Here is a 12,694-nt window from a genome sequence, read left to right as displayed (position 1 = left end):
AAGATTTCAGAATTTTGCTGTTCCTTGAGTTCAAGATAAGTGGAACTCAGACTCCTGTCAGTCTTTTTCCATTTGCTATCAAACTGTGGAGGTCATTCTCTACTCTGGATAACTCAAGATTCTGGATTGCACTCCCAGGATTTATACTAAGATTTGTTTAGGATTTGTTAAGTAGTAGTTTTTCTATCAATCTCTGTTGTTCCTTTAGGTTCATCAGATGTGTGGAGAGGGGGAGCTTGCTGCATGGGCAACAACTTGCTCTCCATATCGCACTGCCTAGGCTTGCGTATCTAAGACAGCTCAGACACAATATCCATGGTCAACGCTGACTGACAAAGGCCTCAGAGAGTTTGTGTGACAAAGATTTTCTGTTTCTCTAAGTCCTCCGCAACTTTATATATATGTACTTGGCTTCAAGGTAAGGATCTCAAGTTCATGTCTTTTATACATGGTACAAAATTCTCAAAAAAGACAAGCAAGAGCTTAGGTTTTATCACTTAGGTTTTATCAGTAAAAGGAAATACAGGCCTTCATACATTGTGCGGAGCCTTGTTTCATGAAAATTCTCGTGAATAACTGGGAAGGGATTTAACTGAAGTGGCGATAATGAAGCTTTCACTGAGTGTCAAAGGCTATCACATTAGCCCTATTACAAATTCCAGTGAGTTCTACAACTGGACAAAGACTCATTAAAGTTGATGTGGACTTGGCCAGCTCATTTAACTGGCAATAAGAACATGTCAATAAAAATGTAGCAATTACTAGGGAGTGTACTTTACAACAGTAAATTAGGTAAGGTATATTCATACAGCTTAATGCAAAAATAGAAAACAATGCATAGTCATTTTCCAAGCCATAATTGTTGTTTTACAGTGAAACAAATGCAAACCCAGAGGCTTACTTGAAGACTGTTATGAAATGCAGTGCCTCAAAGAAATACATCAGCTTATTGCTAATGTCACATTGATAGATGGCATGTTATTTTATGGATAAAAACTCAGTCTGAAGTCTCGTCCTTTATAAATGTACTGTTGATTTAATAGATTCAGAAACAGACATGAATTGAGAATGACATTGTTAAAAATTATTAGAGAATATTCTCAGAACAACATTTTAATTTGACAAGTTATGCATAATCTTCATGTGAATTTCAACAAAAGGAAATGGCAAGTTCCGACTTCCAAGTTCCACAATCAACTTCTTTTTCAAGTAATTTCGTGGTAATTGGCTAAAACATTAGCTGAACCACAGTCAAGTGTTTGGAAACACACACTCAATGATTTAGGAACAGCTTCCCTCCATTGCTATTAGATTTCTGACAGGACAATGAACGCATGAACACTATCTCACTATTTTTGCTCCCTTTTGTACTACATATTTAATTTAATTTTTTATATACATGTATATTTCTTATTGTAATTTAAAGTTTTTAAAATGTTTTGTACCGTACTGTTGCTGCAAAACAACTTTCACCACATATTCTCATTTGAAGTATCATTTCTGTCTATTTAACAGCAGGCACACAACTGCCAGAATGCCATGGAGGTAAACACCAATTGGGGAAAAAGGAGGTTACCTCAGAAAGCTCCAGTCTTTAGCTGCGTAATAAGAGTCAAAACTGTAACTGTACTGTAGGACAAAATATCAGCAGTGAGGCAAAGCAACAATAACATCCAGAGACAGGTGAGGTAGATTTACTTTCATTTTGACATTTGCAAAATTGATTTTTGTGCCACTAACATAATCTGACATGACACCACTGGTAAAAGATTCAAGATTCAAGATTGCTTAGTGTAAAGGAGAACAAAATGGTTGTTACTTCAGATCTGATGCAGCAAAAAAAACACTAGAACATAAAGAACACAAATCTAAATGCAAAAAAGAACACAGTAAATATAAAAACAAATCTATAAAATACATTGTACAAATAATAAAATGATTGTATGTACATAAAGTGATGCTAGGTGATGTGTATGTGGTGGTGGTGGGGTTGATCAGCCTGAAGGCCAGAGGAAGTAACTGTTTTTGAGTTTAGTGATCCTGGCATCATTGCTGCATAGTCTCTTCCGTGATGGGAGTGAGACAAACAGTCCATGAGGTGGAGGATTAGTGGGATTCTTCATGATACTGCTGGTCTTTTTCCAGCATCTTTCTGTATATGTGTCCTTGATGGTGGATAGACTGGTGCTGGTGATATGTTGGGTAATTTTAACTACCGGTTGTAGAGCCCTCCTGTCTACTGCACTACAGATTCCTTATCAAACAGTGATGCAGCATGCTAGGAAGTCTCTTGGGTAATAGCCGCAAGCCCAGTCTATTTATGTTATCGAAGATCTCATTCCATTTTATACAAAAGAGCTGATGGCTCTTCCATTGAGCCACTAATATTCCTCCATTTCTAAACAACCCCGAAAATATACTATTTACTCCTAGAATGAATGAGCTGACGATGACTTGGAGCTCAAACTTCCAAGCACAGCAAATACTTGTATCACCTGCATACTCCAGCTTGACTGCTGAGGTTCAAGTGACCTTGGTACCGGAATACAGTTACTATGTCTTGAACAGTTTCCAGTGGCACTGAAGATTAGCTCAAATCCTGTTGGATGCTTGTTGGAGGTGAGGTGCAAAACTGAGGTGAGAAGATTGAGAAAAACCTCACCATTTATTCACTGAAGCATTCTTGAAGCTAGGCCTTACACCCAACATCTGCAAGTGGAAGATCTTCTACCAAAATGCCCACTGGACCATTCTACCTTCCAACAATAAAAATTCACAGCAAGACCCTGGAAAATGAGAAGCTATTCCGTATCTCAGGAGTCACATTTTGGCATCAGCTGAAATTGATAATGAAATTTACCACCGCCTTCAATGTGCCAGCAAAGCCTTAAATCAATTGAGGAAAAGTGTACGTGAAGATCAAGACATGAAATCTGGCATGAAAGTCCTGGCCTGTGGGCTGAAGTGAGTTCTACCTTCCTATATGCTTTAAACCTGAATGAGCTACACTTAGTGGCCACCTTATTAGGTACACAATAGACAATAGACAATAGGTGCAGAAGTAGACCATTCGGCCCTTCGAGGCTGCACCTGCTCATTAATGCAAATATCCAATCAGCCAATCACGTGGAAGCAATGCAATGCATAAAAGCATACAAATTTGGTCAAGAGGTTCAGTTGTTGTTCAGCCCAAACATCAGAATAGGGAAGAAATGTGATCGAAGTGACTTTGACTGTGGAAGTACCACACCTGGGTTCCTGGGTGTCAAGATCTCTGAGGATCTAACCTGGTCCCAACACATTGATGTAGTCATAAAGAAGGCAAGACAGCGGCTATACTTTATTAGGAGTTTGACAAATATGCTCAAAAACTTCTATAGTTGTACCGTGGAGAGCATTCTGACAGGCTGCATCACTGTCTGGAACGGAGGGGCTACTGCAGAAGGTTGTAAATCTAGTCAGCTCCAGCTTGGGCACTAGCCTACAAAGCATCCAGGATATCTTTATGGAGCGGTGTTTCAGAAAGGCAGCATCCATTATTAAGGACCTCCAGCACCTAGGGCATGCCCTTTTCTCACTGCTACCATCATGTAGGAGATACAGAAGCCTGAAGGCACACATTCAGTGATTCAGGAACAGCTTCTTCCCCTCTGCCATCTGATTCCTGAATGGACTTTGAACCTTTGGACACTACCTCACTTTTTTAATATACAGTATTCCTGTTTTAACACATTTTTAAATAATCTATTCAATATGTGTAATTTACTTGTTTATTTATTATGTTTTATTTTATTTATTATTACTCTTTTTTCTGTCTGTGCTAGATTGCATTGCATTGCATATGTATTGCATTGAACTGCTGCTGCTAAGTTAACAAATTTCTCGTCACATGCCGGTGATAACAAACCTGATTCTGATTCTGTACCTAACAAAGTGGCCACTGAGCAGATAACAAACATCAAAAGGCACTGTGAAAACACCACCAAACCTACCTCTGCAAAATCCTCCAAATACACTGAAAGGTTAAGTGAATGAATGTTAGCATCTTCTCCTAGGTCAACATTCCTAGTACTAAGGGCCCTAATTACTCTTAGTCTGATCACGTTGGGCAGACAATGCCATTTACATGTCCAACATCAATCTTCTGAAAGAGACTATCCATTCCAAAGCAACACACACACAAAATGCTGGAGGAAACAGTCGAGTTTCGGGTCGAGACCTTTCTTCAGGACTGGAAAGGAAGGGGAAGACGCCAGAATAAAAAGGTATGGGGAGGGAAAGGAAGATAGCTAGAAGGTGATAGGTGAAGCTAGGTGGGGAGGAAACATAAAGAGCTGGAGAGAAGGGAATCTGATAGGAGAGGAGAGTGGACCATAGGAAAAAGGGAAGTAGGAGGGGACTCAAGGGAATGTGATAGGCTGGTGATAAGAAGTAAAAGGCCAGGAACAGAAGAGGAGGGGAGGAGGATTTTTTTCACTGGAAGGAGAAATCGGTATTCATGCCAGCAGGTTGGAGACTACCCAGACAGAATATAAGGTACTGCTCCTCACGCCGAGGCTTCATCCCATTCCAGAGTATTTGCAATGGTTTTGAAATCTTGAGGACAAGAATAAGGAGCTCACAGTCGTGATGTAAGCAGTGGGAGTAAAGTGTTACCTAAAAAGCAAAGTTTTTTTCCTGTCTCCTGAACCACCTGTAGAGAGGTCTGGGACTTCTACACCAGCCTTACTGGCTACTTCTGAACCCATAAAACCGGAAGCCGAGGCAGTAGCATGAAGTCCTCAATCCTGAGAAGCTGCCCAAAAAGGAAGGAGTAGGAGGTTATAAATACAAGAAATTCTGTTGATGCTGGGAATCCAGAGCAACACACAAACACAATTCTGGAAGAGCTCAGTGTGCCAGGCAGCATCTACGGAGGGGAATAAACAGTCAATGTTTCAGGCCAAGATGCTTCATCAATCCCTCATCAGGAGTAGGAGATTTCTATGCACAAAGTGACTGTTACATACACTTGCAAAACAACTTTCAGAGAATAACTTGATGAAAAGTGACAGTAGGTGTTGAACCACCCTAAAAATTAAGTGTAAGCTAAGTGTTGTGATAACGTAAAACTAGTTATTTGGGGCAGGTTACAAAGAGACAAAGTGCTTAATAGGAATTTTGGAATATGGTTGCCGGAGAACAAGATGAACTCTTGATCTCTCAGTATACTCCGACATGGCCCCTGCACGTTATTTGTCTATCTGCACTGCATTTTCAATGTAATGGTAATACTATATTCATGCCTACTGTTATCCTTATTTCCTTTCTATTACCTTGATCTACTTATGTCTGGATGGCATAGAGACAAAAGGTTTCCAGTATACCTCAGTACCTGTGGCAAAGAAAAATCAATTAGCAATGACCAAGGACAGGTCTTGTCTCCCAAATTTGAGTTAGTTATTTGACTCAATGATTCAGGAATTGCTTCTTCCCCTTTGCCATCCGATTTCTAAATGGATATTGAACCCAATGAACACTACGTCTCTACTCTGCTTATTTTCAATTTTGCTCTGCTTATTTAACTATATATGTATGTATATGTGTGTATGTGTGTGTGTATATATAAAAAAACTTACTGTAATTCACATATTTCCTCTCTATTATCTATTGTGTTGTACTGCTGCTGTAAAGACAACAAATTTCACGCCATATGCTGGTGGTAATGAAACCTGATTCTTATTTGGATCCTGTGCATGGACTTAGCATAGCATGGGTGTGCTGGGCCGGAAGGGCCTGTTGCAGTACTGTATCTCTAAATAAATATATTGTTTAGAATTGTTGGCATAGAAATTGGCAGATACAGTTTAATCCAGACAAGTGTGATGTGATGTGATGCATTTTGGGATGTCAAATACAAGTGGAAAGTATACAGTAAATGGCAGGACCCTTAGGAGCGCTGCTGTATAAAGGAATTTTAGGATACAAGTTCATAGTTCCTTGACAGCGGCAGTGCAACTGGATAGTGTTAAGAAGGCATACACTATGTTTGCCTTTGACAGTGGAAGCACAGAGTATAAAGGTTGGAATGGCATGTTGCAGCTGTATAAAAGTCTGGGTAGGACATTTGGAGTATTTTGTGCAGTTCTGGTTGCTGCATTACAGGAAGGATACGGAGGCTTTGGAGAAAGTGCAGAAGGGGTTCACCTGGATATAGCCTACAGTGCAGTATACTAGCTATAAGGAGAGGCTGGACAAACTTGGATGGTATTCTCTGGAACAATTGAGGTGACATGATAGAAGGATAAGAAATATTGACAAAGGGTCTTGGCCTGAAACGTCGACTGTACCTCTTCCCAGAGATGCTGCCTGGCCTGCTGCGTTTACCAGCAACTTTGATGTGTGTTGCTTGAATTTCCAGCATCTGCAGAATTCCTGTTGTTTAAGAAATATTGAGAAGCTTTGATCATGTAGATGATCAGATAATTTTTTAACCAGGGTGGAAATGTCAAATACACGAAGGCAAAAGTTTAAGATGAGAGGGAGAAAGATGAAAGGAGATTTGTGAGGCAGTTTATTTTATGCAGAATGTTGAGTGCCTGGAATGTATTGCCAGGGGAGGTGGTAGAAGCAGATACAATAGGAATTATAATTACAGAGTCCAGAGGAAGTTCAAGAGAATGATTCTGGGAATGAAAGGGTTAACATACGAGGAGTGTTTGATGACCCTGGGCCTGTACTCTCTGGAGCTTACAAAATTAGGGGTGGATCATATTGAAACCAAATATTGAAAAGCCTTGATAGAGTGGATGCTTCCTATAGTGGGGGAGTCTAGGACCAGAGGGCACAGCCTCAGAATAAAGGGACATCCATTTAGAATAGAGAGGAGGTGGAATTTCTTTGACCAGGAGATGGCAAATCTGTGGCATTCATTGCCACAGATTGCTGTGGGGGTCAAGTCACTGGTATATTTAGATTGGAGGTCGTCAGGTTCTTGATTAATCAGGACATCAAAGGATACAGGGAGAAGACAAGACAATGAGGTTGAGAGGGATAATGAATCAGCCATAAAGGAATGGCAGAGCAGACTTGAATGGCAAATGGTCTAATTCTGCTCCTCTGTCTTATGGTCAATGCTTAAGAGGCATTTAGACACATGAATAGGTGGAGGATAAAGAGATCTGAACCTCATGCAGCTATATGGGATTAGTTGGAACGGCATTATGATTGGGGTAGACATGGTGAATTGAAAGGTCTGTACTTTAATTCAATGAAAGCAGCATTACAGAGAGATAGGGTCGTAAATAAAGCTTTTGGCACATTGGCCTTCATAAATCAAAGTACCGAGTACAGGAGATGATATGTAATGTTGAAGTTGTATAAGACGTTGATGAGGCCTAATTTGGAGTATTGTGTGCAGGTTTGGTCACCTACTTACCAGGAAAGATGTAAGTAAGGTTGAAAGAGCTCTGAGAAAATTTACAAGGATGTTACTGGATCTGGAGGATCTGAGTTAAAGCGCAGCAAGTGTTGGGGAGGAATACCAGTGGAGCATGGGCTATTCCATGTAGCCAATGAGAAGACAGGCACAACCGAGGCCCACGTGAGTGCTCATGACTACACCTTTAGTTTGAAGTGGGAGGGGCCAAAAGAGAAATTGTTGAGTGGGAGAACCAGTTCAAACAGAAAGAGGAGGGAAGTAGTGGAGGTTGTGGTCTAGAAAAATGTGGAGAGATGAATGATGGAAGTGTAATGGGACTGTACATCCATAGTGCAAATAATTGGATCAAGGCCAGGGAAATGAAAGAGATTGTGTGATGGAAGGCATGTGAGGTATCATGGATGTATCCTAATAAAGATGGAAGTGTATAGGAACTGGACGTTCATGCTGAAAGTAAGGCCAGGGAACTGAAAATGATGGAAGTGATAAAGGGTGACAAGGACAGATTTCAAGTTAAGGAACAGAAGCAAAGCATGGGGGATGTAATGATGTACTTTCCTATCTTTGTGCCATGGCAAATTGAGATTGTTGGTCTTTGATGATGTGGTTTGAGTATCTCAGAAACTGCTGAATTCCTGGGATTTTCACACATAACTGTCTCTAGAGTTTTCAGAGAACGGTGTGAGAAACAATAAAATTCCAGTGAGCAGCAGTTGTCTGGGTGAAAATGCCTTGTCTATGAGAGAGTTCAGGGAAGAGTGGCCAGACTGCTTCAAGTTATCAGGAAGGCAACAGTATCTCAAATAACTATGCATTCCAACAGTGTTGTGGAGAAGAGCATTTCTGAATGCACAACGTGTCGAACCTTGAAGTGGATGGGCACATCAGCCAAAGACCACACTGGGTTCCACTCCTGTACCTAATAAAGTGGCCACTGAGTGTACTAGGTCAATTGTCACCTCACGCCTACCTTAACCTCCAATGTGATCGTGACTGACCTGAACTATGCCTCAACTTCACTTTTGGGACAGATCTTCGTACCCTGGAGTTCTCCAATTTTTTTTTCAACAATTTATCTATTTTCTCCTTCAATATCATCAATGATCTCACTCTCACAATACTCCAGAGAAGAGAATTACAGAGATTCATTGCTCTCTGTGCGAAGAAATTCTTACATATCGTTGAACGATTGCCCTCTTATTTTGTAACTATAGGATTGGAAGCAGGCGGTTTCAATGGTGAAGATTTCAGGTCAAGCACACAACTGAAGGCAGTACTACTTTCAAATGTTGCTGTTCAGGAGTAGCATGTAATTGAGAAAGAAGAGATGGTTATGCGGCGATTCTTTTGAGACTCCAGAGGTAAGAGTGGAAGCCAAAGGAGGCATCCCAGTTCACTTTATCAGAGAATTAGGAATGAGCAATAAATGAGAGTTTATCAGTATTATTAATAATTTGAACAAAATGTGAATATTAATTATAATTTATTAATGTATCAATGGTAAAGACAATAAAATAAATTATGATTAGTTAAAATAATGACATTGCTATGTTTTTCAAACTATAATAAATTGAATGATTTTGTAATTCTCAAAAATGATCAGGTGCTGCTCTACTTTCTGAACAGTTCATTTACCTTAAAAGACAGCTGAAAAAACATTTACTGCCAAAACATACTGGACTTTAAATAAATGAATGTACTCAATAATTATCTGCTACATTAAGTATTTGTACCCATTAAATGTGCAAGCCATAAGTGCATATTCCTTTATTAATGTGTTAATAGGATTCCTAAAAAAGTTATTCAATTCTGAAGCTATTGTCAAGCAAAGTTATTCATCACAAAAAAAGCTGACATTATAGCTACCTACTTTCACATCTTTTTGAAACAATACATTGACACACTGATTAATTATTGTTGCAAAAACAGTAGCAGAACATATACTTAATGGCCAATTTATTAACTACACCTTACACTGGCTTGTTAATGCAAATATCAAATTAGCTAATCATGTGGCAGCGAAAAGCATGCAGCCGTGTTCAAGAGGTTCAGTTGTTGTTCAGACCAAACATCACAATACAGAAGAAATGTGATCTAAGTAACTTTGACCACAGACTTACTGTTGTTGCCAATCAGGGTGGCATGATATCTCAGAAACTACTGTTCTCCTGGGATTTTCACGCATAACAGTCTCTAGAGTTTATGATGCAAAAAAACAAAAAAACACCCTATGAGTGGTAGTTCTGTGGGTGAAAATGCCTCGTTATTGAGAAAGGTCACTGGAGAATGGTCAGATTGGTTCAAGCTGACAGGAAGGCAACGGTAATTCAAATAACCATTTGTAACAACAGTGGTATGCAGAAGAGCATGTCTGAATGCACAACATTTCAAATCTTGAAGTGGATGGACTACAGCAGCAGAAGATCACGAACATACACTCAGTGGTGACTTTGGGTACCTAATAAAGTGGCCACTGAGTGTAGGACAAAGTCAGGGAAATGGGGCTGTTCTGGGTAACACGAAACAAGTAGATTTTAATTTGCAATATGGGATAAAAATTAGCTTTAGAGTTCAGTTTCATCCTGCTTTGCTATCAGACATAGTTCATGAACTCATCATATCAGTTTCAGAAGAAATGCACGCAAACAGATTTGGAACAATCAGTGTAAACAGAAGCCTGAATTCAAAAGCAAAAGTAAAAAAACACACACAATTGCAACTTCTGGAAATCTTGTAAAGTTTTGATGGAGAGTCTTTGGAAAGAAATGTTACTTGCAGTTTTCTTCCCAAAGATGCAACGTGTTTCTGGTACTAATAGTACAAATTATATACTTATATCCCCTACTCCAAAGTCTATTGAAGAATATTTCACTCCCTGTCCACCATGTCATATCCAAGTTCATCCTCTGTTGCTTAACTGACTTTCAAACAGGACAACAGCACATTCACCTCCCTGGTTTATTCTGATCAGAGATTACCTTTCCCTTTTTCCAATCATGTCTCATCTGATCCCACCACCATCCGGTGGATCTAAGGTGACACTCAATCTATTGTATCATACCCTGCTGGGAAACAGATTTGGGATACAAATCAGTGGTAGCATTTTATGAAGATTGAATGGCAGTATAACAGAACTTTCTATAAACTGGAAATAATGAACTTGCTCTAAGGTTTTGTTGCTGGACAGCCACAGTTCTGTGAGAAATATCATAACATAAGCAAAGATTTTCTGAGGAAACATGGCTTTATCACTGCAACCAGACTGCTACAAAAAAGGTAATTAGAATAATCATGTACTGTATAAAGTATTCCACTTAAGGAGTCTAACCTGGATGAGGTATGCTGGCACGGTAATAATACAAGCAGAGAGAGATGTTCTGAGAAGTCCACGGAGTGCATACAGAAATTTAGTCAGACTGTACGCAGATTCAGGGTTTTCATTAAGGCCAACATCGTCTCCCCATAATACTGAGCCAAGTGAATGGATTCCTATCCGCAGGATGTTCCTCTGTTTAGTCTGTAGGAAGAGAGGTGCAAATGAATGTGACAAAACAGCAGGGGTTTGCTTATAAATGACACCCTTCCTACCCAGTTTGCATTCTAACATACAAGAGCTACAACAGCTACTGGACAGGTGACGAGGCTTTGAAATTTCTGTCTGGACTTGCTTTCCAGCTGCCTAACGGCTCATAAAACAGCTTGTTTCCTTGGCATATCAACAGGGAAGGATATCAGTAGAACCTTAATAAGAGCTGCACTTTTGCAAAGCCTACATAGCTGCTAGCAAAGTGCCAAGAAAGGATCAGCGTATGCTAGACTTCCAGCTGGTTTGGGCTAGGATTCTATTAACAAATGCTGCCTGTGGAATCACAAACGATTCATGCTACCAAAAAGGATAGCTTATTCTATACTTTTACTTACATGGAGAGACCAGTTGCCTAGACACACAAAGAGCATTGTGTAAATTTTTGTTTGATCATATGTGGCTGGTTGTGATAAAGAAGCAAAATGAGACAGAAATCAACTGAAGAAAATGTGTAAAATTTAATTGTTTACAAAGATATTTAATAAAATTAAACATAGTTGCAAACAAACCCACTCAATCAGATGAGTTTGCTAAAAGACCCAGTGTGTGTACATATATATGGCTTCACCACATATGCTGTCGCTTTTTGAGATACCCTGCTTTGGAAGACCTGTCATCTTGCTACAGAAACAGCTAGGCACACTGTACTGTGGGAACTGTTAAGACATGCCTGTTGCCATGGTTACTACTGGGAAGGGGAGAGGTGTCTGTCAGGGACCAATTTACTTCTCCAAAGGGGTTTTGCCTCCACAGGGAAAGACAGCCTGTCCAGATCTGTGTCGAAATCTCAGTAGAGATTGTGAGCTGAGCAATAACAAGCTAAATTAAGATACAAGTATTAGTAAGAGCTAAAGTTGCTCTGAAGTTTTTCTTCAGTTTGAAGCCCAGGCTCAGCCAATTTAGTTAACATTGTTGAAATGTTGACTGCACAGCCTCCAACAAACCTGAATTAACTAAGCTTTTCCCTGCAACAAAACAAAGATTTTCTTGGTCATGGTTCTGTCAAGGCTACAAGTTTTACAACAGAGATATTTTCATTACAACATCAATGTAAAACGCCTAATGTAGCTTAATGTGGAGTCAGGCTAAGCCACTTTCTCGAATGGACAGCTCCTTTTTAGGTGCTCAGTGACTAATGATGCCAAAGCACACTGCTTATGCACATCAATGCTTGTACCCAATAGAGATGAGGGAAGCTCAAAACGTGAGGCAAATGCATATTAACATATGACCCACACTCTGTCTTTGCAATGCTTGTTTACTTCAGCTGTGCTTAGAAACAGCTTGTTCATTGTTGATTATTCCAAGCCCTTCCGGCTGCACCCCGGAGAGCGCTATGAAAACAACATTAGTTACTTGATTACAGAAGACACTAAGGGCTTGTGCACCATACCTGGGGACCGGTTCCATCAAATCCTTCCTCACGGATGACTCTCTGTATGGCTCTAAGCAGCTTGACGTAACCAAAGTTCATGTTACTATCAAAAAAAAGTGTGAAATGGAAGTCACAAATTTAAAAAAAAAATCACTTTGGCACTCCATTGGTAGTTTTATGCATTTAATGAGAAAAATCTACAATGTCACACATGAACAGAATATGGGGTGGGGGCAGATGTTGCTGAGAAAACTTAGAAAATGAGGTTGATGTAGGATTTGTGTCAATGAATGGTTGATAGTTGGCACACATT

General features: G+C 39.8%; 1 protein-coding gene across 5 annotated transcripts in view; it reads right to left on the bottom strand.

The window, feature by feature from the left end:
• Window positions 1-12,694, bottom strand: part of elp4 (elongator acetyltransferase complex subunit 4) — a 237,335-nt gene that overhangs the window by 132,808 nt on the left and 91,833 nt on the right. For all 5 annotated transcript variants that reach the window (XM_063061632.1, XM_063061635.1, XM_063061633.1 and 2 more), the window contains 2 exons: window positions 12,400-12,484; window positions 10,749-10,937 (listed from right to left, as the gene is read on the bottom strand). In XM_063061632.1, the coding sequence (XP_062917702.1) occupies window positions 10,749-10,937; window positions 12,400-12,484 (274 nt within the window). The remainder of the gene's footprint in view (window positions 1-10,748; window positions 10,938-12,399; window positions 12,485-12,694) is intronic.

This window comes from Mobula hypostoma, chromosome 11 (genome assembly GCF_963921235.1).
Source record: "Mobula hypostoma chromosome 11, sMobHyp1.1, whole genome shotgun sequence".
Lineage (NCBI taxonomy): Eukaryota > Metazoa > Chordata > Chondrichthyes > Myliobatiformes > Myliobatidae > Mobula > Mobula hypostoma.
The sequence above is the reverse complement of the archived record's forward strand: the minus strand, read 5'-3'. Positions and strand labels throughout refer to the sequence as shown.